The following is a 25,511-nucleotide window of genomic DNA, read 5'->3' on the forward strand; positions in this document are numbered from 1 at the left end:
TATTGTGCATAATTTCTTTCTCTTGGGTTTTATTCCTCTATGTCTCATTTTCCTTACAATTATTATTAGTAATATATGTTTACTATTATAATTAGTATTATTGATATTATTATAATCTCTTATTTTGTCTCAATTATTAAACTCTTTTTATCTCAACCTACAGGTTCTATTCTGATACTTCATCCCACCTCAGGGGGGTAATAGGGGAGTGAGTGAGTGGCTGTGTCGAATTTACTTGCTGGCTGAGGTTAAACCATGACATGCACACTAAGATTTGCCTGAATTTTAATTTCTGTGATACATAGAAACAGTGATATTCACACATACAGAGTTATAAATGAGAAAGAAATCTCTTCAGATTCAAGCAGATATTTCGTATTGGATAGGATTTAGTATGCTATGTCAAGCACGTAATTCTCAATAAGAATCCACATTTGTCCTTAATTTCTAAATGAGACAGGACTTTTAGAAACAGTAGAAGTATATGCCATGAATTGCCAGATCCTACCTAAAACAAGTATTTCAGCAGATATAAGCAGCCCACATAACAGGATGCTTGGCTTTGACAAGCCAGATACCATCCCAGGAAACTCAGGTTTTTTTCATGAAGAAATCAAAACATTCCAAAAGGGAAGTCAAACTTCACCATTTATTTAAGGTTTCATGTTTGAAAATACTTTTTTGAGCTGATTTTATGAAGATTTTTTTTTTAATTTCATCTTACTAAGTGTCCTCATAGTTGTTTTTGTAGATTGCCACATTTTTAAAAAGTCACTAGGTAAATTCCAGCTGGTCAACACTACAACTCTTTTTGGGTAGCTATTCTGCTTTTGCAAGTCTCTAACATCAGATTTGGCTGAAGAGGGCATTTTTCTGTACTCTACTGGTGGAGTCAAAAAGCAAATGGATGATGTTGCAATAAAAACCAGATCAGACCCAATATGCTCCTTGGTTAGTCTGTGATAAAAAGTATAACATTAACTATCAAAAAAATATAGAGAAAAAAAGCAAATCCTTTTCCTATTACCTAATGTCACTTTCCCAGACTCGATTATCATCCAAATCTTCAATAAACTTCTCCCCTTTCATCCAGTAGATTAAAGGACTGACGTCTCCACTGTATCCAAAGAATGCTCTGCAGGTTAGATTAGCAGAACCACCTGTTGAAAAGAATGTAAGAAAATATGTTCATTTAAAAATTTTAAGTCAGTTGCTTTTTAAAAACCAAAATATTCAGAGAGCTCCTCAATTTCCAGCTGCTGTTGAATGTTTCCAAGAGTATCTGCTTGTCTTGACACAATACATTTTCTGAAAATAAATACAATAAAAACTAAATTAAATTATATGTAAAAACAGGATTAGTTACTTTTCAATACATTTTCTGTTTGATAAGGATATCAGAGACTATGGCTTTTCAAAAGGAGCTAACTTAACAAAATATTTCTATTTTTTCTCTGAAAAAGATAAAAGTTAGGTAAAATAGACATGCAATTACATCTGTGTTAGTTCAACCTTGCAATGGTTTCTGCAAAGAGGCTGGTATATTCCTGTAGAGTTCCATTCCCAAGGGATATCTGGTAGAAAGACATGTGCTCATCGCTATACTTTAGCAGAAAAGTTTAAAGCATTGACACTTAAAAAAAGCTCATGTGAACTAATTCTGAACATTATAAGCCATTAGAATGGGAAGAACCATTAGCAGAGCATGCAGCAGGGAGCAGAAATTTCATATATATGCACAGCATTACTTATTTAATCATCATAATAAGGATTTAAAAAACTAATATGCCTTCACTTTGTTTATTTTCATAGGGAACCTTACATTGTGTTTGCACTGCTTGGCTTTGGGCTTTATCTTGAGCACATGCAGGGATCGAAATGGCAACTTGCACACCCTTTGTATGTGGTAAGACTGGATAAAGCAAGAGGACAGACACAGCTGAAGATCTCCCATTCACTGCTGTGAAGAGATTTGTCTCAACATGCACCAACTCTTCTAAACTGCCACGTGCATTCCTTCAGGGGATAATTACACAGTAACTAAAGGAAGTGTTGAAGTGGTTTAAGAAGTGGTCATTTCCCCCCTGAAGAGAATATTTCCTTGGAGTTTATATTACTGCTGAGACCAAGTTCATATTTTAATGACACTTTCAGTTTTTAATTTTTGGACTGGCAGACCACAGCTCCTGGCCAAAAATAAGAGAAAAGCATTTTTAGCACTACTTCATCTGTACCAAGATGCCATAAGCCCATCTGAGTTCAATTGATTTCTTCAAAAATATACTATTTTGGGTCAGGACCTGGTCCTTCTTAAACATACAACATTAATATTTGAATTCATATTTACTTTTTAGTATGAAAATAAATGCAGGATTCTGTTTAGCAAGAAAACAAATAATTATTAAATAAATGTCTTATAAATGACTCCTCTGTCTGGCTTGAACTCTCACATCCATGCCATGAAAGGTACAGAATCAAATATTTGTGTTCCAAATGTGCAGCATCAAGGCAAATACCATTTCTGCTACTTTCACAATCTGTTTTGGAACTTTAGGATCTCATTTTCTTTTAGTCATTTCAGGAAGGTTTGGTTACTATCATACCTTTTGCAAGCAATGTCTGCTAAGGAGACAGGAGTAGTCCAGTACTTGAAACTAGAATGGAGAGAAGGGTCTCCTTCATAATCAAAAACTATGAAATGGAATCTCTGAATAATGAGAAATTTTAATAATCTCACTTATTCTGGAGCAAATTGACAAATATAAGAAGAGTATCTTCAGTGAGAGGGCAAAACCTCTCTTTCTAAAGACAAGCATAACTCCTGTTTTCACACTCCAGGGAGTGATGATCAGGACACTTCCCTGGAAACACAATTTCTCAATCTCTTCATGGCTCAAGAAGTGCAATCACTGGGGGAAAGATTTTTTAAATCTTGAAGCCATTTGAAGGGAATGAGATGGGCATGGGAACGCCACTTAAGTGCGTTGAATGCATAAAAACCTGTAGTGGAACATGATAAATTTCTTGGTTCCTTGCCATGCAAACTATTCTTACAATAGTTACATTGCAGATATATACCAAGTGGAGGGTGGGGGTGGGTGGGTTTGTTTGGTTTTGGTTTTGGGGTTTGCTTTTGTTTTGGTTTTGCATCATAATTATGATGTTTGAACTTATGAAAATGACAATATAAACCTTAAAGGATTATGAATGTCTTGGAATCTGTGCACTCTTGAAATGGGAGAAGGTACCTGCACATGTAAAGCCAAAGTAGGTTTCTGTGATAATTGGACAACCCCTATGGCATGATCTACCAGACTCAGAATTCTACCTAATGCATCACTGCCACTTCTTGGGCTTTTTCCAGAGCTTTCCTACCAAGCCAAGGCTTGGTTGAAACTTTACAGCTTTTAAGAGCTGTCAAGATCACAGCTAGAGAGGCTGTAACTTCTGGCCAATTTATCCATGATTCACAGAGATTAGACACCACAGGTGCTGAACCATCAAAGCTCTCCAGGCTCCTGCAGCTAACAGGTACCCCTGAGAGATGATTTTTGATCTGGCTGGGCTTCTGAGCCCTTTATAGATGAATATTATGAGCATAGATTTGTTTTTTAAACATAAACATCTTCTGATAAGGGCAAAATTTATCAAAAAAAGAGTTTTTAAGATTAAGGTTGTTTTCTTTATTAAATTCTTAAAGAAGTGTTCCCCCTAAATAAAACATGCAAACATATCTTTAAATGTAGAATCTGAAGTCTCCATTCAACATGAAATGGTTGCAAGTGAGAAATAAATTAGGAAGGATGTAATGCCACTTTTTAGTACTGTGTTGATTGCAGTTGCTCAGGGTAGGCCATTAACATGCTGATGCTTCAGCTATAAATTTACCTGTACTGTCTATCTTGACCAATCTTCACAAGAAGCCAGTGGGATGTTCATTAGCTGGCCATCAAGGAAGATTCAGTGACCAGCTAATGACCAACTGTGACCATTAATAAGGGGGTCTGTTACTCCAGGACTCACAGCTTCATGCAGAGGGCACAGAGCTCCCTTGGTGAAGCAAAGAGGCTTCCAGCTGCAGGCACATGTAAATAAAACCTGACTGCAGGGCCATGCTATGAATGGATGGAGTATTTTGGGAGCACATCTTGATCTCTACTCCAGAGCTGTCCTCATGAGAGTGAGTGAGTGAGTGAGTGAGTGACTGAGTGAGTGAGTGAGTGAGTGAGTGCTGTAGGAGGGGCTGGTGCTCTGGGAGAGGCTGCATTTTTCCCCAGGAGTTCAGCTTTGAAGTGAGCAGACAGACAATCTCTATTGTGGCACCAAGAAGCTGCTCTGTAGGGACAATCTGCTTTTAAAAGTCTGCAGATTTGTAGAAAACATGAAACATATAATAAATACAAGAGCTGCTTTGCTTCATCTTTAAGCTAAGGTATAAACATCTTGTCAATCAATTAATAGAAATCCCTCACAGTTAACCTTAGGCAACTGTTTCTCTCCATGTGTTTTCTGCACTGAGAAAAACTAGAGGAGAGATCTGAAAGTCATATAAATTTCATGAAAGGATATATAATATTTTCTATGCCATTAGTTTAAATTTTTCTGTAAATGCTAGATTACTACAGTTTTACAGTCTGTTTTTGAAGGATTTTAATTTTACATTTTAAATTTACTTAATGTTTTCAATTAAATTACTAGGGAAATGAATCTATTTCTGTCCCCTTTGCTGTAAGATGTAAATTCAAGTTACCTCCAGGGTAAACTGCTTTGTTTTGGTTTGTTTGTTGTGCTTTTTTTTTTGTTTTACTTTATATTTTTTAATGGACCCTGGAAAAATCCAAAGGCATCGGAATAGAATTATTAAGTGAAACTTATAGTGTTGCTATTTTTATTGGCATCCCATCAAAACAACAAACAGAAAAATCAAAACAACTTAAAAAAAGCATAAAGAGAAAAATAAAACTTTTGACTTCTCAGTATAATTATAATTTTTTAAACTGTGAAATAATGCAATAAAGACATGTAAGAGAACACATAAGAAGTAAATTCAACTTCTCCATCACCCTTTTTTCTGATGAACATGCACTTACAGTATTGAGTTTATTTTTGTAAAAATTGGAATGTATAGCACTACATGCTCCTGCTGCTCACTGTGATAAAGACACTCTCAGCTCAAGCCAACTGGGTTCAAATTTAATTAATAAAAAGCTCTTTGCCATCCAAACTCAGACCTGTTTTTGTTGCACAGTGTGCTTCCAAGCAGAGCAGAATGCAAGAAGGGACCACAACAAAGTGTTCTTCCTTGAAATCAGCAAATATCTTGAGCAGAACAATACAGATTTTGTGTTCATTTTCACGAATTGTCGACATTTGCAGCGCCTTGCAAACTACTGCTGTGGGAGCCTATGCCCAGGAGAGGGCACTGTCTAACTTCCAAACATTAAAAAAAAAAAAAAAAAAAAAAAAAAAAGGAAATTCCGAGTGAATAACTTCTCATTAAAAACATCAGCCTGCTAAGAACGTGCTAGTTGTAATTAGAAAATAGCGATTTTTTTTGTGATTGCTGAAATGCCATCTTGTGTGGTCAGCTGAGATTCCACTTGCACCGTTACTTGTACAAGTTCCTGTACAGCACCAGAGCACCTTCCTCACCTTTGATTTGACAGATTCTTCAGTGAAGGGCAAACATTTTTGTTGGCAGCAACTGTAATAATCAAAAATGCTCTGCAACCTCTTTTTAGAAGATTTCTCAAAGACATATTATAGAAGTGTTTGAGAGCCATGCTCAACATCTAGTAATATTGAGGGCCAAAAGACTGAAAATGTCAAATGCACTGAAGTGTGGGACTTTTTTTACTGTGCAATGTAAGCTATTTATACAATTTATGTACAGGAAATACCTAGGCAATACCTACACACTTACAAGTATGCCATTTGTTTGTAATGTTAATGTCCCAAAATGAAATTATAAAAGGTCAAGACAGATGCAATCAAAATCTCGCACACAGGAATTAAATACGGTTCTTTCCATTCACATTTGAGGAAAAAATACTGCCAAAATATCAGTCTTCCAAGTGGAGGGCTGTGAAAGCTGGTAACTTCCTAGGTGTGACAGATCAGCACTGACAGAATCAAGTCAGTGACCCACTTGTTTTGCCAATGTCATCTGACAAGGCCAGCGGCAGGTAAGTAGAAGCTGCTTTCATTTGCAGAGAATTCTTGTGTCCTAAAACAATTCAGCAGCGTTTGGAAGCCTTCATGCAAATGTGATTAAGAAAAAAAAATATAAACCAAATAAAAATGAAAAAACATATAATTTTCAGCTGTGTGACTTGATCATATGATCATCTAACCCTGATCTGTAAGGAACTTCTTAGAAGAGGGTGAACTGCAGAGATTCCTCTGGATTCCTTCCTTACATGCACAAAGCATCACCTACTGCTATCTACCCTCCAGTTTCCATGCACATTCTTGCATGTTGATATCTTGTACTGCCTTAACATAATGCAAATGTCCTGCTGCATGTTTCACATAGCAAGTTAGGAAAAATTAAACAAACAAACAACCAAACCAAACAAACAATCAAAACAAATATTAGTTTCTGAAATGTGACTGCAACCTGGAAATTGCAAAATTCTAATCTCATCACTGAGTAGTAGTTTTTGGCAAAGTCATCAGGTTGTTGTGAAGATACAATGTAGAAATGCTGTCTATTTTGAATTCTCTAGATGTAAATTTGAGAGGGTTGGACATAATCATTCACTAAGTGTTATCATGCAAGCATCATGCACAGTGCTGAATGTGATTACACAGCTATATTTTTTCATTAATAGGCCTGTCCATATTTTGCTGTGCTGCAGAATGAAATTTTGATTGCATTGGAATCTGAAGCACATTTTGAATATGTCCTTCAGTCCACAGTGATGTAAACTTAGAGTACACACTACATTCCTGCACAAGAAAAAAACATCAGCAGAAAGTTCTCAGCAAGACCAAAGAGAGAAAGTAGGTTTTGAACTTTTACAGAATTTGTAAATATCACTGTTTTGTTTTGTTTGTTTTTTTTGGTTTTTTTTTTTTTGTTTAATTGGAAAGAAAAAACCTAATTCTTATTCATTAGATTTTTCTTTGTTGTTTTTTTTTTTTTTTTTTTTTTTACTAAGCAGAGAGCCCTCCTTCACCAGAGCTGAACTCATTCACTTATTCACAGTTACCCATTACCACATGAAAAGCCCTTTGCCTTCTAGGGCTTCCATCTGCTGCATTACAATTCAGCAGCAGGACCCCTGACGGAGGTGTCTGTATGTTCCTGCTGATCAGCCCTTAGATACTGGAGTCTGCAACAGTTTATAAGGTGCTGAACTCAAACGTATATGGTGAGATCTAAGATTAACCTATGCGTACAAAAATTTTGTAGTGGGTTTCTTCATAGCTTGTGAAGGAAAAGAAACCCAAATCCTTTCTGCTTTGAATGGGCTCTTTAGCAGCAGGACTGTCAGAGAGAGTCAATGAAGACAGCAAGCACCAGAGCAGACTGCAGAAAAAGAAGTGATCTATGGAACTTGGGGCTCAAAATATCCAGAACATCTCTCAGGTGCATAGATTGTCAAACTTGCCCTCATTTCACAAGAGGTAACAAAACCCCTGAACCAATAATCTTGATTTTCCTAACAGCGGGCCTCTCCTCTTGATAGATGATGATGTCAGGCTGATAAATTAGCTGTTCAGCAAGTATTTTTCACTCCTTCCTATTCAGAAGTAGAGGTTGGAGTGGAAGACAACTATCACAAGCATAAAACAAGTATTGCTAAAGAAAAGGAAAGCCACTGCAATTGTTTTACAAGCTCGACTTAACTTTTATTCTAGAAGTTCCTATTTTCTATTTTTTTTTAGAAAATGTATTTATAAACACATTTTTACTGTGCCCTCTCTGTGACATCTAAAGATAATTTGTTTTTTAAAAGCTTAGCTGTTTTTAGATATAAGTCACAAGAAAATATCCTAGGTAACAAAATATCGCTAATTGAAAGAAAAAAAAAAGATAAAGAGGTGGCTTTAAATGTCAGACTTCACATGTTTGTTACTTTTTACAGACTTCTGTGTCTTGGCAGCTTTAAATCTGTTCATATCATGCACAGCTTAATATTGTTCAGTGTTTTGTTTCTGGATTCTCTTTAAGTCACACTGCCTTTGATTATGATGTTGTGTTATTTTCATTTTAATGATATTATATGATTAAAAAAGCAGCCTTTGAGCTGACAGCCCAAAGTTCCCACTGCACAAAGGAGTTCAAAAGGGCTCCCATAAAGGACCGTATGGTTCCTTCCTGTGCCTGAAGGGTCCCCAGGTCCCACACCTGGGGCTGCCACTGCCCCTTAGCAGTCACTGACTCCAGAGAGGCCTTGTGTCTTTAGCTTTGTGAAGTCCTGCTCTGAGTCATATTTTGGAAAAGTCCTACAAAAGCAGGGAGGTTTCTTGGTTAAAGCCTTCATGTTTTTGAGAGGAAAAAAAAAAAAAAACAAAAAACAAAAACCATAATTTTCAATGTATGTCCCTCTGGTAAAGAATATTTACTGGTAAGAAATGCAATAGGACCTATAAGCTCCTGCAGTTCTGTTGGTGACTCTGGGCCTCAAGGAGCTACAAAGCTAGAATAAGTTCTCTGCTAGTTAGGAAAGACAGTTTCAAGACATTACAGTTCTCACTACATATTTCTCCATCCCAAACAGAATCCAGAGGTAAAGCAGCAGCAGCCTCAGAGAGGGACTTCAGTGGCTCTTTTGGTCAGAGCACAGCTGTTGCTAGACTTGTTTTGCTGAGGAACTACTTGAACAGCACACAAGAGCACAGCTCCTTTTCTGCTTTATTTTCCTTGTGAAAGCTGTAGATACAATTCCCCTTTTTTTTTTTTTTTTTTTTTTTACCTGAAGAGTGTTGTTCCAGCAGATAAAAGCTTTCAAATGTCTTGCTGTGGAGGAATTTTTTATAAAATCTGTTTTCCTCTTCTTTCTGAACAGACTATAGTGGGTTTGCTTAGGCCTCTGGTGGGTGCTAGTCCACGTCAAAAAACTGCTCATAAATCATCACAACCAGTACCTTCTCCCAGCCTCCCTCTCAGGTGCAATGCACAATATGTTCTGTACAAAGAATAGCAGATGATGTTCTGGATTCTAGATAGTGATAAATGACATACTTATTTTCCCAAACTTTGCAAGCAACTTAATGTCAGATCATACTTAAATATAAATATCAACAATCTTAAGGAACAGCCTTATCGATTCATGTTAAATACAGATTCAACTTCTTGTGGCTCTTTCAGATCCTATCTATCCATCCAGTTGGTATCTTTGGACATAGAATTTAACACACAGCATTAGAAAATGTGTTTTACTGGAATCTCTTATAATAGCTGCTCTTTAACTGCTTTGGAGAGAGGGACTGCAGTGTTTGTATCATCATTAGGTAATCTGAGCACATACATCAAATTCTCACCTTTGGAGTCATGCATATATATGAAATAATAAATTGTGGGTTTATTTTCCATTGGTCAGCCTGACTATTCTTTTCCTCTCTTTGTTCTTTCTTCATAAGCAAGTCTACCATGGACTGAGTAGGCTGCAGGGAATTATTTGTGTAAGGAGGTATTCTGAAAAAGTGCTGTAGAGATGGGCTGCATATTGAAGATACAAAAAAATTACAGCCTTTGAAAGTAGCATGCACAGTGTCACCTACACCTGGGTTCTTATTAAGGAAACTGTGACTCCAACTTACAAACAACAAATAATTAAACACTCTATCTTCCTCTGGTGATCTTTCTCTTCAGCACACACTGCGAACATCACCAGTTCTAAGATTTTCATTAATTAATCTATTCTCTCAGATCAGATCATATGGTGGAAAATGTCACTTGGAAAAGATCCAGAATAGTTTGACAAACATTTGAATTGGCAAAACTACTGCTCCCATGAAGCAATACGGCACAGCAGGATAAATACAATTGAAATAAACCACATCTATTATGTAAATCAAAATACTTCAATTTCTAAATATGTTCTAAAATATGTGACATGACTACTCTGTTCAAATTTTCACCAGGAAAGTCATTAAGAACCACTGAAAATTGGAGCCCTGATGAAATGAACCTACTGATTACTAATAAAATAGATAAATAAAATCGACACCAACTTTCAGTTTACTGCAGTAAAATCTCTGATGGTAGAAAGGGATTTTATGTGTATTCATGCTGGGTTTTTCTACTTGAAGAAAAGAATGAAAAAGAGTGATATCTATATCTATATATATATAGATATATAGTTTAAATGTGCTTCTACTTTAAGTCAAGAAGGTGTAATGCAATGGACAGAGAAAATACTAATTCTTAGCATAACTTCAGAAGCAATTTGCCATTTAATTAAATGTCATATGGACTAGTATCAGTTCATATAATTTTAAAATCCTAGCACATCAAATGTTTCTATTGCATAAAAATGGAAATGCATGCTGTTCCTAACAGCACTAGGCTTTCTGCTTTTACACAGTAGTCATTACATTATGTAGTCTTCCTATTTCTCTTACATGTGTTAAGAAATTAACCTTTAGTTAATAAGTGCTTTCCTAAGAAAACACTGCAACAAAATCCATTAGAACAAAACTCTGGTTCACAAAGATGCAAATGGAGAAACTCATTTGCTTCTCAGTGACAAATGTGCTGTACTCTTGGACCATACACGTGCTGGAATAATCCACTGCTATTGATCGACTTCCTTGCCACATGAAAGGCACGAGAGCATTTTTTGGATTATACCTCAAGAAACTGCAGATTGATAGACAATGCTTGGTGAAGGCAGCTGTACAAATTCCACAAAATTCCACAAATGGAATAAAAAAACCCAGCTAGCACTGCATTTATGCTACCTGACTTTAAAGGAAAAAAGTTTATAAATGGGAGCAAGCATGAATTCTTGATGCTGTACCCTGCTTTCTGGCCTGAGACAAGAGGAATTGCAGAGGACCTGAGACAATAAGAATTCTCAGAGGGAAAAATATGTGTCTGGCCAAAGGGAGGATTCTTGCCACACATTCCTGGGCCATACAGCTCCACCCTCCAGGTCCTCACTCTGTATGAAAGCTCCTCTTCTATGGCAGAGCCTGCCCGCTGCTCCCAACCCCTTATCTCTGGTTTTGATGTGGCTGAAGACCAGTGAACTTCATTTCCCTCTGCAAAGAGTAGCTATTCCTGCATCTCTCAGGCCAGAGGGGGAGTTTCTTGTACTCCTAAATAACACCTGATCAAGGGCTGGCTTCATGTTGTCTGTCCCTCGTCAACAGGAAAATGGCCTGGCCAGACTGGAGGCACTGTAGGAAGAAGCAGAGCCTCATGTCCCCATCTGTGTTTGAAATAGGGGCAGGCCTGGGCAACATAAAACGTGATTTTCCCAAAACAACTTCCTTCTCAAGAACAATTAGTCATTAAATTATTTTGGTTTGTTGAATATTTTTGTCAAGAGGAGATGCTCTTCAACACTGGAAAGCCTGAAGAGCAGCAAGGCTGAAATTATTTATCTTCTTGCAGCAGCCATGTGGGCCTCATTTCTCTAGTCCATCTTCATTCTCCTTTACTTGTAATTTCCATGGTTGCACAGCACAGGGTCCTGCCAGCAAAACTTCTGAGAGGTTTAGGGCTCCTGTGTATGAAGCTTGAGGTCAGCAAGCAGGATATTAATCCTCTTTACTTACATAATTGTGAATTTCCTGAACAATCTACATAATCCACCCTCCTCATGCCGCAAGCCCACCAATGCTGTAATTTCTTCTTGTTGCATTATTTGTTTTGGTTTTGTTGTTTTTTTTTTGTTTTCCTCCTTTTTTGTTTGTTTATTTGTTTGGGTTTTTGTGGTTTTTTGTTTTGTTTGTTTGTTTTGTGTTTGGTTTTGTTGTTGATGTTTGGGTGATTTTTTTTGTTTGGTTTTGTTTTGTTTTACTTTTTATATTTTCTAAGTGTTCTGAGAGGCTTTGGAGTTATGGCATTTCTAAAAGTAGAGGAAAATGAAGGAAAAATGCACCTTGTTCCATTCAAGCTCTGGGAATACAGAACACTGTCTACAATGCTGTTTGTGCTTTTAACAGTTTCTGGAGGTCTCAAAGCAAGGACTAAAAGCAGGGTTTGAGTGACAATAGAAATATAAGGTACGACAGCTGCTGGTTACAGGAACAGAGACAAATATCATTATGCAATATTTATGATACAAAATATCCAAGGAGAGAGGTGGCAGGCTGGTGTCTGTACCAGCACAGGTCTCTGCAGAGGTGTGTGTGCCACCACTCACCCAGTCCCCTGTCCCCCCAGAGCTGAGGCTGCCAGTCACCCCAAGCTGCATGGTGGTTTTTTAATGGGGACACCTGTCCACAGGGGACCAGAGTAACTTTGCAAAACCCATTTGCACTTGTGGCTCAGAGCTAGAAATGTAGTCCAAGTCTGGGGAAGAAGAAGAAGGTGCATTAACCCCTGCACTACATAGCCCATCAGCAGCTCTAAAGAATATCATTGCAGCTACAGGCTTTGATTTTTATTGATGTAATCATTTGTAAATGCTGTTACAAACAACTGGACAGTAAAACATTGATGGATTTTTAGAAAGTGCTTAGTACAGTGTTTAATTTAAGTCCTTTGTCATCTCAATGGCACCTATCCCTTTAAAAATGTGTCATAAATAATACTCATGAAAATGAGTATTATTTATAAAACAGTCCAAAATGGATGGCCTTAAACATTAAGTATTGCATGATCACATATCCAGCAAGTTTCCTGCATATGTATGGTGTGCACTCTTAATGGAGTTTAAATCCATACTTAAAGCGAATCATATGGATCATCTGAGCATCATCAATAGTAGGCTAAAAAAACCACTTTAAAACACTGTAATGGTAATTTAGGATCACTGATCTACAAACAAAAGAAGTAGGAAGGAAAACAGTCATCCATACTGAATCAGAACAAAGATCTACCCCATCATCCTGTACCTGTACCATTCAATAGCATGAGAGGCAAATATCTGAGCGTCACAGTCCCTGAAAACAACCTAAGTTTTATGATGAAAATTTTGACAGACTTTAACTACAGCAATGCAAATAATAAAGAGCAAGGTCATATATTTGTCCTTTGTAAACAGTTAGTCTGTTCTAACAAGATGTGCATAAATAATGGGACCAGAAATAAGCTTCATTAGCACTGGGATACAAAAAGAAAAAGAAAAAAAATAGGCTTTCTGATGGAAGTTCAGCAGTGTGCTTTTTAAAGAGAGCATGCATTTATATGAGAATTTAAAAGACGTAAATTTATTGGTATAAGAAGAAGTAAGTGATATTATCCAATTGAGTGCTTTGCATCCAACTTGTTACCATTTATTTTCTCCACCTCTCAGTATAATCAAAGATCATTAACACTCAAGTTTGGAAAGATCTGTTAAGGATTTTTTAAAAAATGCATTAGATTTTATAGCAAGTATGCTAAACCATACTTTATGTAAATTGTTGTCCTAAAACATTTTGTAGTGTGAGATGCTAAAGTCCAACTGATAAATAATGAGCTCATTTAAGAAGCATGAAAAAAACAGAGGAAAATAATAAAAGGCAGAGGGAAAAGAGGCAAAATTGCTCCTGTTCTAGGTGGTCGTTTAAAGATGAAGTGAGGATATTTTTTCAAGGCTGAGGTGGCGGGCATCAGTTCCTTGGTGTCAAAGACAGGTAATAGGATGACAAAGAGTGTTTGGTCCTGTATTTTTTCTATTTCATTTCAGCCAGTCTCTAAAATGAATACCTGTCCTGATGAGTGTGAGGAAAAAACTAATTCAATAGGAATAGCAATAACTTTTCAGTGTCCTGCTAATTTTTTCCCCTTTATACTGCAATAAGGAATTCTTCCAAAAGCTATTTCCATCTTGAATGTTTAGGTCAGTATTGTGTGGAAGGAGTAGCTGAGAAGCAGAAAAAGACTGCTTTCTATTTCTATTTCTATGTACATGGAAAGCTGGGTGGTGGGAATAAGGTAACTCAGAGATGGGCTACTGGCACCTAGCCAGTGACAATGCAATAGCCTAAAACCAGGTTCCAAAAAAGGCTGAGCTGAAAGAGGGGGATTTTGCTGTTTCTCCTCAAAACAAAAGCCCTCAACACTCCTGTTGTCCTGTTCCCACAGTCAGCCTGTCTCATCCCAATTCTCCTCCCCATCCTAAAGGTATTCTGCAATCTCCAGTACCTCCCTGCCTAGAGACAACTCCAGGCCTTGATCTCCAGCACCCAGGACAGGCAAGAGGCAGCCTGAATTCTGCTAACATGTAAATTCACCTTACAGCTTTGTCTTCACACATAAAGTTAGGAAGGCTGGAACCTGCCAGATCTCTAATATAAGAAATCATTATATATTATGAAATTACGTTGCGGTGTGATCGTAAAAAATAACAAAGTCAACAAAATACTGCAGAAGATGTGTGGGAGAACTGGCTGAGAACCTCCACTTGCCTTCATCCTTGAGAAAGATTCTTCTGCTGTAACTTTAGGAATGGCATTACTAATAAGAACTAGCTAAGAGCAGCAGTTTCCCATTCTGAATAAAATGAATCATTCCTAATATGATTAGCACGTTACATATTAGAATGAATATGAAATTTAAGTTTGAAAAGAGCATTTGTTGAAAAGGTAGAAGAAAAAGGTTGACATGACATTTTCTTCATAAATGAAGACTTACAAAGAAATAAACCTCTACTTTCTATAGTCATTGTAGAGGTATATGTATTAAAAAGCTATTAGTTACTCAGATGTCACTTTTATGAATAAAAACTTATCTTGGTGCCATAGGAGATATTGCAGATGAACTCTTGTTTATGTAAAGAACTGAAAACTCATAGATTTTCACTGAGAAAGACAAAAAATGCAGAGCTACTTGCTCATCCTTTCACTAAGTTAGAACATGAAAGCTCCAATAGATTATTTAAAATTACAAAGGCAAATTGTTAAATAGGTTAGACAGGAATAAAATAATATTTGACAGGATTTTTTATAGTTTTATTTATCAACTGCTCATAAATGAATAATTCATAGAGTGGACACCCTGGGTTCAACAGAATTAATTTTCTGTGGCTTAGACAGTGGTATGAAAAGCAGAGATTTCCAGGAGACAGGATTTCTGATAAAAAAGATTTGCCATTTTATTTTATTGATTTTTTTCCCTGTCTGCTAGTTTATTTAATTTGAATAGATCAGCACCTTAGAGCTGTTAGACCAGGATAGTCACAAAAGCAAGGCTGGCCTGCTAAACAAGATTCTGGGATCTCTCCCAGGACTTGCAGAATCTGAATTCAAGTGATGCAGGAAGAAGTTTGGCAACCCAGTTGTACCTTGACCACCTATTTTCCCAGAGTTTTAAAATTCTTTTAAGGAGAGTAAATTACTTGAGGCTGGGGAATCCCAAGGTTTTCCTGCTAGGAAGCTTCATATCAATGATCTTGGTAAGTCTTATTTGTCTTTCTGCCTGGAAACACAGTCCTTGAAAGTTCAGCTTGAGCTTCTCAAAGCTGTAGCTTGTAGATTGTCTTCCTGTTGACCACCTCAAGACCCAGGATGCACCACTGGCACAGTGGTCATGTTGGACAGGAAGGCATCTTCCAAAGTGACAATTGTAGCCCACAGGAAATTCTGACTTCCAGCTCTATTGATTAAGTAGGAAATATCCCTCATGACTATCAATATTCAAGACCAGGGCTTTGTAATCTTGGTGATCTTTACTAACTTGCCATAAATCTAAGATGTTTGATTTACCAAAATGCTGTGAAGCCCATTTGTTCTGGCTGAGACTATCTTTTCCCAAAAATTACTGACCTTGACATTTAGGTGTAGTTTCAGCTCTACTACATGTGTTCTGCAGGACTTTGGGATACTTACTGTCACTTGCTGTTCCAATTTAACTGCCACCAGGGCTCAGAGAAATTTATCCTCTAATCCTCTGTTTAGTCTAATTCAGCTACAAGGGCAGCAAGTCCATGAGATTCCACAACAGAGACCCTCCAGGATCAGCTGAATGCATGGTAGGCCTGAGTATGTCCTACAGTAAACCAATATTCAGAAAATAATAGCTAAAATCCTGAAAGCAATACAGCTGTAAAATGCTGTATTGGATCATCTGCACTGCTTCTGAACCAGAGCTTATTTCTTCTGGACCCCATTGGTGTTATAAGTGCAGCATACATTGCTTACTGTAGGTCTATGAACACTGTTTCTGCTGTGCAAATTGGATTTAAATTGCAGTGGAACCTCCTTCTGGTGGAGGCCAGTAAATGTCACTGTGATAACAAGCACTGCTAGTTACATTTGTGATTGCTCATTTTTTCGTTCACTATTCCTTCATCTGTTCCTCAAAGAGGTCATTTGTTTTTGGCAGGCTACTTGAAGAAGTGTGAAGAAAGGAGAATATTTATTAATGCATTTACATAAAGGGTGTCAAGTTAAATTCAGTATAATCTGTAGGGCAATATTACTTTCAACTTATTAGGAAAAGAATAAATAAAATCAGAATGACTAGACACTGGAAAGGGCTCTAAACAAATTGATTGTGAAACCTTAGCAAAACACCCTTGTTATCACTCTTGTCTAGGCTACACTTCTGCAATGAGGAAACTGCTTAACACTCTGTAAGCTCTGAGATGACTCATATGCTTCAAATGAAGCATTTACATAACTGTTTATAGGCTGGGGGCATTGCATCATAACCTCCATGGGGGAAGAGAATAATCTCTCCCATGCTCATTACACACCAAAAATTTAATTCTTTTTCTAGAAGTCTTCCTGCTTCTAGTAGGAATACCTTTGCAGTTTAAGTTAAAACGTCCCAGGTATCTTTTTTCTTTTTTTTTTTTTTTTTATCTTTTTGTTACTGACTTGCTGTAAACATAATGCTTTTGGGATGCTTTTGTACTGGAAAGGCAGAGGTAAAATGAAAAAAAGGCAAAGTAGTAAAGATGCAAATCAGGGAAAACATTTTGCAAGGTAATTCATTTTGTTAGAGAAAGAAATATATGTGGAATAAAAATGGGTACTGGTCTCTGCTCTGTCTTATATTGATATTTCATGTCATAAAGCTATAATTTAGATCAAAAATATGATAGAGAAATAGTTATATGTTCTTACATGGATATTCACATGCTGCTAAATGGCTCAGGTATTATTTGAATATATCTTTTAAAATATAATCTGTAAGCATAATAACTCTTGTAACTGGTATTGTAATAGTGATAAATTTGGACACTAACATTATAATCTGATGGGGGTTCTTGGTTAGAGACAATATTTGCTAGAAGATGATGATGTGAAGAACTGGAAACGTTCATCTCAAAGTAAGGACAAACATTTGCCCTGTTCACCTCTAATTAAAATCATTCTGACTTCCATGCTGTAAAACTGGTGTATCTCCCATATTTTATTTATTCATAGAATCATAGGGAATTTTGTGTTGGAAGGGCCCTCTCAAAACCACCAAGTCCAACCTCCCTACAATGATGAAGCGGGGGGGTCCTATTTATTTCCTGGTTTCACTGTTTTTTCCTATTTCTGCAATCCAATGGGAAAATTTGGGTTCCCAAATTACATAAAAAATTATCTTTTCATGTTTACAAAATTATTAGTTTCACATCTTCTATGAATAGCATTTTGTATTTCTAGAATGCCTTTGATAGACCACCTAAAGTATTCTGCAGTTTTGTTAAATAGTACAACAACTTTTCTGATACAGATGGCTGGGTCTGTATTTTCTGTTCAGTTGAACATAATTAATACACTTCTATGGTGACAAATATTGTGAGAAACCAACTGCAGAAGAACTATCTGGGCTGCCAGCAGAACTCCCATCCTAGTCTGGGATTTCACCCACTGTCCTCACAGCACCACAGCATTTTGCACAGTAATGCTCCATCTGTTTATGGCTGGCAAAATAACCCTGATCATTACCACTGCCCAGCTCAACAGCTGTAATAGTGTAATGAAATATAAAACCATTTAAGGCTCCTATTGCTGTGAGATAAATAAGGAGTTCAATCCATGTAACTCATTCTATGCAAAGGTGCATCACTTTGGAGTCTTTTACAATGGGTGAACAGTAGAGAAATGGAATCTGGGTGTTTATGTGGACTAAGAACAAGGGGGTAAGTCAATGACTCCTCCATGGGTCTCTGAATAATTTTCACTGCTCACAACAACTACTGATGTGCTTCTTGTATTTCTGGCTCATGTTACCAAGAAGACTCCAGTCCAGTGCTGCCTGTCTTCCCCACCAAGTGCCATTCTTATGACCACAGACAGAAAAAAGAGCATGGTGAACTGGGAAAATAGATATGAAAATAGCTCCTTTGGGAGCCAAGATGGATGATTAAGTCTTAGCTGGAGGAAGTGCCTAATTGTGAAGAGAGAGAAAAAAAATCAACTCATACCTTGCAAGAGAGGATTTTATTTCTGGTGTTAGGGGATGAACATTTCTTGCTAATTTGAAAGGAAGTCATGGAAACATGGAGTATGCAGCAAAGACCTTTCAGATCACCAAGTCCAGATCCTTCATGCAGGGTACAGTTTTCATACTTCTAACATACTCAGTGTACTGGAGCCTTGCTAAAAGACCAGCAAGAAAGTTGCATAATTTGGAAAGAAGCCAAGACAAATGCTTTTCCATTAAATACTATATACTTAGTTTTAATTCACTATAAAATTCTCTAGAATTTATCCCCTTTATTGGTAGATTGAAATATACTCCCTTTGGGAGAGTTTTAATAGGAATATTTGCCCTCATGAAGTAAGTGTGTATTCCCATTCTCTTCCCAGCTGCCTGACAAAAGAGTTGGGGCAATGGCTCCTTTGCCAGCTTTGCCAGTAATCTCTGTGGTTTGCTTGGATACAATCTATATCTTCTTGTGGGGTATGGGTAATAACTCAGTTTAAATAATAATCCTGTCTTCCTCTTCTGCTTTCACAGAAAACATAAGGTTTCTACACACTAAAGATATGGTAAGAAAATCCTTTGCTTTTTTATGCATAAAATGGAGGACTATCCAGAGACTATAACATCGTGGGAATTGACCTATTTAGTAATGCTTCATAACTAATTCTTATCCTCCTAAGAAAGGCATGTTAAGTCAATTAAAAGGTTCATGCATATAAATTGCTTGGAGCTATTCAAGGATGACGAAAAAATATATCGAAATTTGTAATCCTGTTGGTAAAGAGGGGAACTTCTTTACAAGCAGAAGAAACTAGACTGGGTAAAAGGCAGAAATACCCACTATAGACTCATTTGCAAACAGACGCAGTCTAAATAGGGTTCATTTGCTCTCATTTAGAATTGTGACAATCCCAGTTACTCAGGAGATGGCAAGGAACAGAATTCCCAGTAAAATACTGTACAGACCATGACTATGCCTGCTTACTCAGATGTGCACAAAAGCTTTTACACAATTCACTTTGCTTTGACAGAGATATTTTTTCAGTGAATGTCTAATTACAGAAAGGAAGAAAGATGCAAAATTATTTGTGAATTAAGATGAATTTTGGCTAAAGAAGGGTAGAAAATATCGAGAGGTGTTTCTTACATTTTCAAAACAAGTTTTTCAATATTTCTTACTCTAATGTATTATATTTTGAGAAATGACCTACCCTGACAAAGGAAGGAATTTTCAAAGGAGACTGAAAAATTGGAAAGGAAATGCCACTTATTATTTTGTGCTGAAAGACATAGTTGGCTTCTCCAAAATGAGACACTGCATGACATCATTGTTACATCAAATATTCCTGAAAAGGTTATCTAATTTCAATCCTAAAAAGTGAACTCATTTCTTAGCCAAGTATTGATCCTTGGCAGATTCAAATCACAAGGGTTGAACTGTGCTAAATATTGTGAGAACAGACTTCTTTAATGTTTTAAGTTCCCATGTCTAAATTGTCCTTTCCTACCCTCATTTCAATGGCATTTTTTTACAGCAGTGAGGAAGGGAGGAGTATTGCATCTCCAGATGAGGTGAGTTCCGAGTTCCAGTTCCATCAAGAGGTGAGATGTGTAAACAGTACTTAAGACTTTATATTCCTTCAAGCCCCTTAGACTCAGATTAAGCTGTCTCCTGTGAGTTCAAATTCCCTTTGAACTAGGCCATCTGAGTGATAGTAACAGTTTCCATGTTTGTATTGTCACTGTCATCTTGTGTCAATGAAAAGCAGTGTGGACATTGAATTACACAGAGCTAAAAATCATGGAGGAGTCTGCATGGATTTTACTTGACTTCTCAGTATTCTAAAAACAATAGACTGAATGCAAGAACTTGGAAAGACCAAATGTCAAGAAATTTTCTGTAGATCCTTCCTGATTTTTTTTCTGTGCAAAATATCTCCCCAGATGAAACAATTTTTACAGTAAACAGGAGTTTACTGAAAAATTTTAACAGATAAACAGAAGTTTTTGCATTATAGATGGTAACAGATAAGCAGAAGTTTATCTGTTACCATCTATAATGCAAAATACTCCATAAAAATATTTTTGGTGGTGTATCAAAACTAAAATGGAATATGAATCCTTAGGCCTGGAACAAAATTTGCCATACCAGAACATTTTCTATCCAGGTTACTGAGCTTTCTGCATCTTAAGTTAAGGTCATTTTGACCTTTGTTTCGGTACTTCTATTCTATATAAAGCCAGGAGAATTGCTTGTAGGTGTCACAAGAATAGACAAAAGGTGTTAGAATCTTCTGAACCATTGAGACAATGGTTTGTTTAGAGATTGACTTGAATTCCAAATAAAATATTATTTTCTGCCATATTCCATGCACCTCTGACATTCAGATGTAATCATCTCAAATAGGGTACTAACTCTTATGAGTGACTAATGTCTGCTGTACCCACACTATATGAGCTAGATTGAATTATAGTTTATGGAAAGGTCTGCTTGGTTGGCTTTTTTTTTTGGTGTTTTGTGGTTTGTTTAGATCTGTTTTTTTTGTTTGTTTGTGGCTTTTTTGTTGGAATTTTGTTTCTTTGGTTAGTTTTTTGTGTGTGGGTTGTTTTTTTTTTGTTTTTTTTTTTAATGTACAGAGCACTTTGATTCATATTACAGAAGCTGGGTTGAAGAAATGTTCCAGGCACTTGGAGGGTCATGATGGGAATTCTACCTTGTAATTCATCAGAAAAGTCTTAACTAGAAAGCAAATTTATAAAGAAGCTGTCAGTGTAACCATAGAAGTAACCAAGAACATATCAGAACTTTCACATATTCTCACATAAACAGAGGTAATTTACTGAAACAAATGTGCAGCTGATATTTCCCCATTCCAAGGTGCTGTGAGGTTAACCCAGGGGTCTGGTGAAACTGTCAAACAGCCACAATTAACCACAGATGTAGGATAACACTCTTTCACATTGGCCAAGTCTAAATACTCTGGAGATGAACTCTCATTTTATATCTGATTGTGGTTTTGATTCAGCACTGTGGTGAAGAACATGGATTACCTTTAAACATTCCACTCCTCTCTCTGCTGCACTCACACAAAATAAATTAGGTAAAAATCACAGGTTACAATAGAAAGTGAATAATTAAGAGCTAAATTGAACTAGTGTCAAATTGTCTAGGGGGAAAAGATAATTTTCATCCACATCTCAGTGATGGTGTAATAAACATTGTAACAATACCACAGAATTACTGAAAACCCATATCACATTTTTATCCTTTCTTGTAATGGTCCTTACTACAGGCATTAGACTCATTCATCAAAAGGTTAGACATAAATTATAGAAATAGATTAAAGAAGTACACTGGTGTATGTGTTTGCTTAAATTTAAGCTGCTGTTACTGCCTTACTCAGATTCTTTAGGTTGAACAAAGTTTTGGTTTGGATTTTTTTTTTTGTTGGACAAATATCTCACAGTTTTGAATTTTCCCAGTAGAGATTCTCTGTAATTAAGACTTCATCAGTCTTTTCAAATTCAATTATTTTTAACTTCTGGAGAAATAATTTCATTTGTTTCTAAAATTTTTCCAAGTGCAGTCTCAGTCTCACTCATGACCATTACCATTGCCTAATTAAAAATAAATTAACTTTATACACAAAACCAAAAAAAGTTAATCCGACAGGGATAGTATACTTGACAAAAAAATTACAGGCTATTTCCAGCACTGTGAGAAAAAGAAAAAGAACCTATTTTTAAATCCAACTTAAAAGTTTTTATTCATGAGCATTTTCATAATTTTTCATTATAGTTTGAATTAATTTAGTGAGAACATAATCGTGAAAAACAATTTTAAAGTATCATTTACCATGTTAAACGTACCATATATCTGAGTGTTGAAAAATAGCACAATTTTCCAAAAAAGGATGAATGATAAACATTTGGTAAAAGTTCATTTTTATGATGATAAGATTTATTAAAAGAATTTCAGGAAATAAAAATATATAGAATTAAATATGTAATTGAAAATATACCACAATGTTCTTTCATTAACCATATTTAAGTTGTACAATTCAAGAAAATAGTGAGAAATACAGTTTTATATTTTAAGCATGGGCTTACAGATTTTCATAATAAAAGGGGACTGTCCTTGCCAATCACCAAATCCTTCCAAACCTATAAGTTAATCTTTTTTCCTGATTGCAGAGTAATTATCAGCTAAATAATAAATTACATAATACAGTAAGTCTCCTTTAAAAATATTAGGCTTAGATGTGCACACATGTGGAAATTGTACATGCAAAGAGAAAGACACAATCTGCTTACTGCAGTTTACTCTGAAATATTAATTTGTACAGTTCTGGCTTTCAGTGACTACAGGATAAATCTTCAGATTATAAGTATGTCTGCATTTAATGTGCCCTTTATTAAAGTGTGAAACATTTCAAGTGAATGACAAAAATGTTATAAAATACCTATTTAATCCTCCTCTATCTTCTCATCCCACCCTGAAAGATAAGAGTCTATTCAAATACTATTCACATATGACAACATTTCTGAAAACAGGCACCATTAGTCTTGAGACCTACTGTCATTAATAAAATTCAAAGCAGAATGTGATATCTATCCTACAAAAAGGGGATTTGAGGGAAATAGATCTAAAAATTTCTGTTCCTTGAAAGTTATTACCTTTGTTGTTTTCCTTTGAAAAAAGAATTCTTTATAATCACAATCTGGATCTTTTTTTGGTTCTATATTATTATAACAGGAAGTTTGAAATAGATTGACATAATACGATAAATAACTACCACAATCTTTCTGGGTCTAAACACTTGCAGAAATGTTCCTGTACATGCCACAATTTCATCTGAACACTAGGTACATTTTAAGCAGGCAAACACTCACAGGTCCCTCCTTTTTGGGCACTGCATCTTTTGGCTTCTTCCCTGCTGTTTCTGAGCAACTTGTAATAGAGTGCTCCATGGAAGAAAGACTTCAGGCAGAAGTCCAGAGAAAGAGGAAAGAAAAATGTGGCTGCTATCTCTCAGCAAGCTCTGGAGTGTGAAATGACAGTAACTAACTACTGTGGTGGCAATATCACTCATGGGGAGAAACAAAAATGAAATCTCCTGGTATGGAAAAGATTTTTATTCAAAATAAATTCTATATGGTCACAGCTTCAACAGTCTTCATTAAAACCATGCTACTGAAACCTCTAAACACAGAATAAAAACCCATGGATTTAGAGCACACTAACTCTCTTTCATAGCTGTCTGCACAATCACTGTCAACTAAAGAGAGACTCCACAGTAATCTGAAATCAATTTATATTACAAGAGTCATTGGACATCAGTGTCTCATCATTTGTCACTATATGAAACAATCTAATATTCTGCCTTTGCAGGTGCTCTGCTCCAATTATTGAACATAAATTGCAAATCCTTTTCTATTTCTGAACTTCCTTTGAAGTATGGATTTGGAAGAATGGTGATCTCTAGTATCCTAGGATCCAATCCCTTTGATTTAAAATGTTGTAAACACACTGCTCATAAATAATGAAAAAAAAAATGCTCCACAGAATTTAGATGAGGGGGAGAGTAAAAGGGGCAATTACATTAAAGAAATCAAAAGAAATTTTCTTTATGTCTTCAAAGATTTGGCTGTTTAGACACTTCTAAAAATAAGGAAATCACAAATAGAATAAATTGATGAAAATACCACTTGTTTTCTGCACCCACACATGGGAAAAACCACTTTGACTGATGACAGTTGTTTGTGTGTGAAAGAAGGAAAATAACTGTGAACATATACAGATCTTATTCTTCCTCACGCCATGAATGTGCCTAAATCTTGTTATTTTCTTCAATGGCATTTGTGATATCTGCTCTTTCTGGACATCCCTAATCTCTGAAGATCCACATCTCATGAGATTTCTACATCAGCCTTTGCTCTAGCAGTCCTGTAAAATTTTCTCACCCATTGCCATAAAACCTGATTACTAAGATCTGCTTCTTTTGAAGCAGTTTTGACTATCAAAAATCCTTCATGTCCCTACCTGCAAAGCTATCCAAAATAATTTTGTTCTCTCATTATTCAATCTTTTTTTTTTTTTTTGTTTAGTAATCTAAACATTTTTCCACTCCTAAATTACTCAAAATAAAAAAAGTCCAACACAACATTTTAAAAGGTGAACTTTTTGCTGGAAAAATAAATGGAAGTTTTGTACAAAAAAGGAAAGAAAACTTTTAAAAAGATCCACTTAGGAACTATGGTGAAAAGTTTTGATTGATCTGATTTACCTTCAGGTTTTAGTTCTTGAAAGCTTTTGTGATTTTGATATTTTTTAATTCCAATTGAATAATATGGGAGAAAAGTCATTGTAGGACATGAAAACTGCCTCTCAGCAGTTACAGCTCCTTGTATAGATATTTGATTCTAAGTGGGTATGTAGACTGCCACTAGACAGAAAATGCTTTTACTTCTTTCCTTTCATCTTAATCCTTTCTATTGACCAAGTTAGGAGGGGTTTCACTGGCAGAACAGAAATGATTGATGTATTGCCATGGTTTCAATAGATTCAGGATAAAAGCATAAATATCTAGTTCATAGCTTTAACTTCCTCCCTCCTGCCTCATGCTGCCAATCTAAGGATTTGTAGTGTCAAGTAACTTGTTTTTCTGGATAGAAAATTTTTAGAGTTTAGCTTTGATAAATAAATTAAAAAAAACCTCAAGGTTTCCGTAAAGGAAATTCTTAATCAGGGATTTGAAAAAAAAAAAATAGAAGCATAATTTAACTGCCTACTAGTGGGCTTTAATATTCATCAGCAAAAGGACGAATGGATACAATTTCCACCTATTCATTTAGCTATGCAGAAGTAGTACCTCCTTTGGAATTTGGGATGTTTGCAACAGCTATTCTGTAACTAACATAATCCTTTCTGCAAAGGTGCACACAAGGAGATGTGTGGTAGGCAGAGCTGACATAGGAACAGACAGAAGGTGAGATATTTAGGGCAGCACTCAGAGCCAGCCAAGACAAATCATTC

General features: G+C 36.1%; 1 protein-coding gene across 1 annotated transcript in view; it reads right to left on the reverse strand.

Moving 5' to 3' along the window:
- IL1RAPL1 (interleukin 1 receptor accessory protein like 1) overlaps positions 1-25,511 on the reverse strand; it is a 665,062-nt gene that overhangs the window by 25,962 nt on the left and 613,589 nt on the right. Inside the window, exon 7 of the mRNA XM_053969631.1 lies at positions 1,028-1,160. Coding sequence (XP_053825606.1) covers positions 1,028-1,160 — 133 coding nt within the window. The remainder of the gene's footprint in view (positions 1-1,027; positions 1,161-25,511) is intronic.

The sequence above is a fragment of the Vidua macroura genome, chromosome 2, assembly GCF_024509145.1.
Source record: "Vidua macroura isolate BioBank_ID:100142 chromosome 2, ASM2450914v1, whole genome shotgun sequence".
NCBI lineage: Eukaryota > Metazoa > Chordata > Aves > Passeriformes > Viduidae > Vidua > Vidua macroura.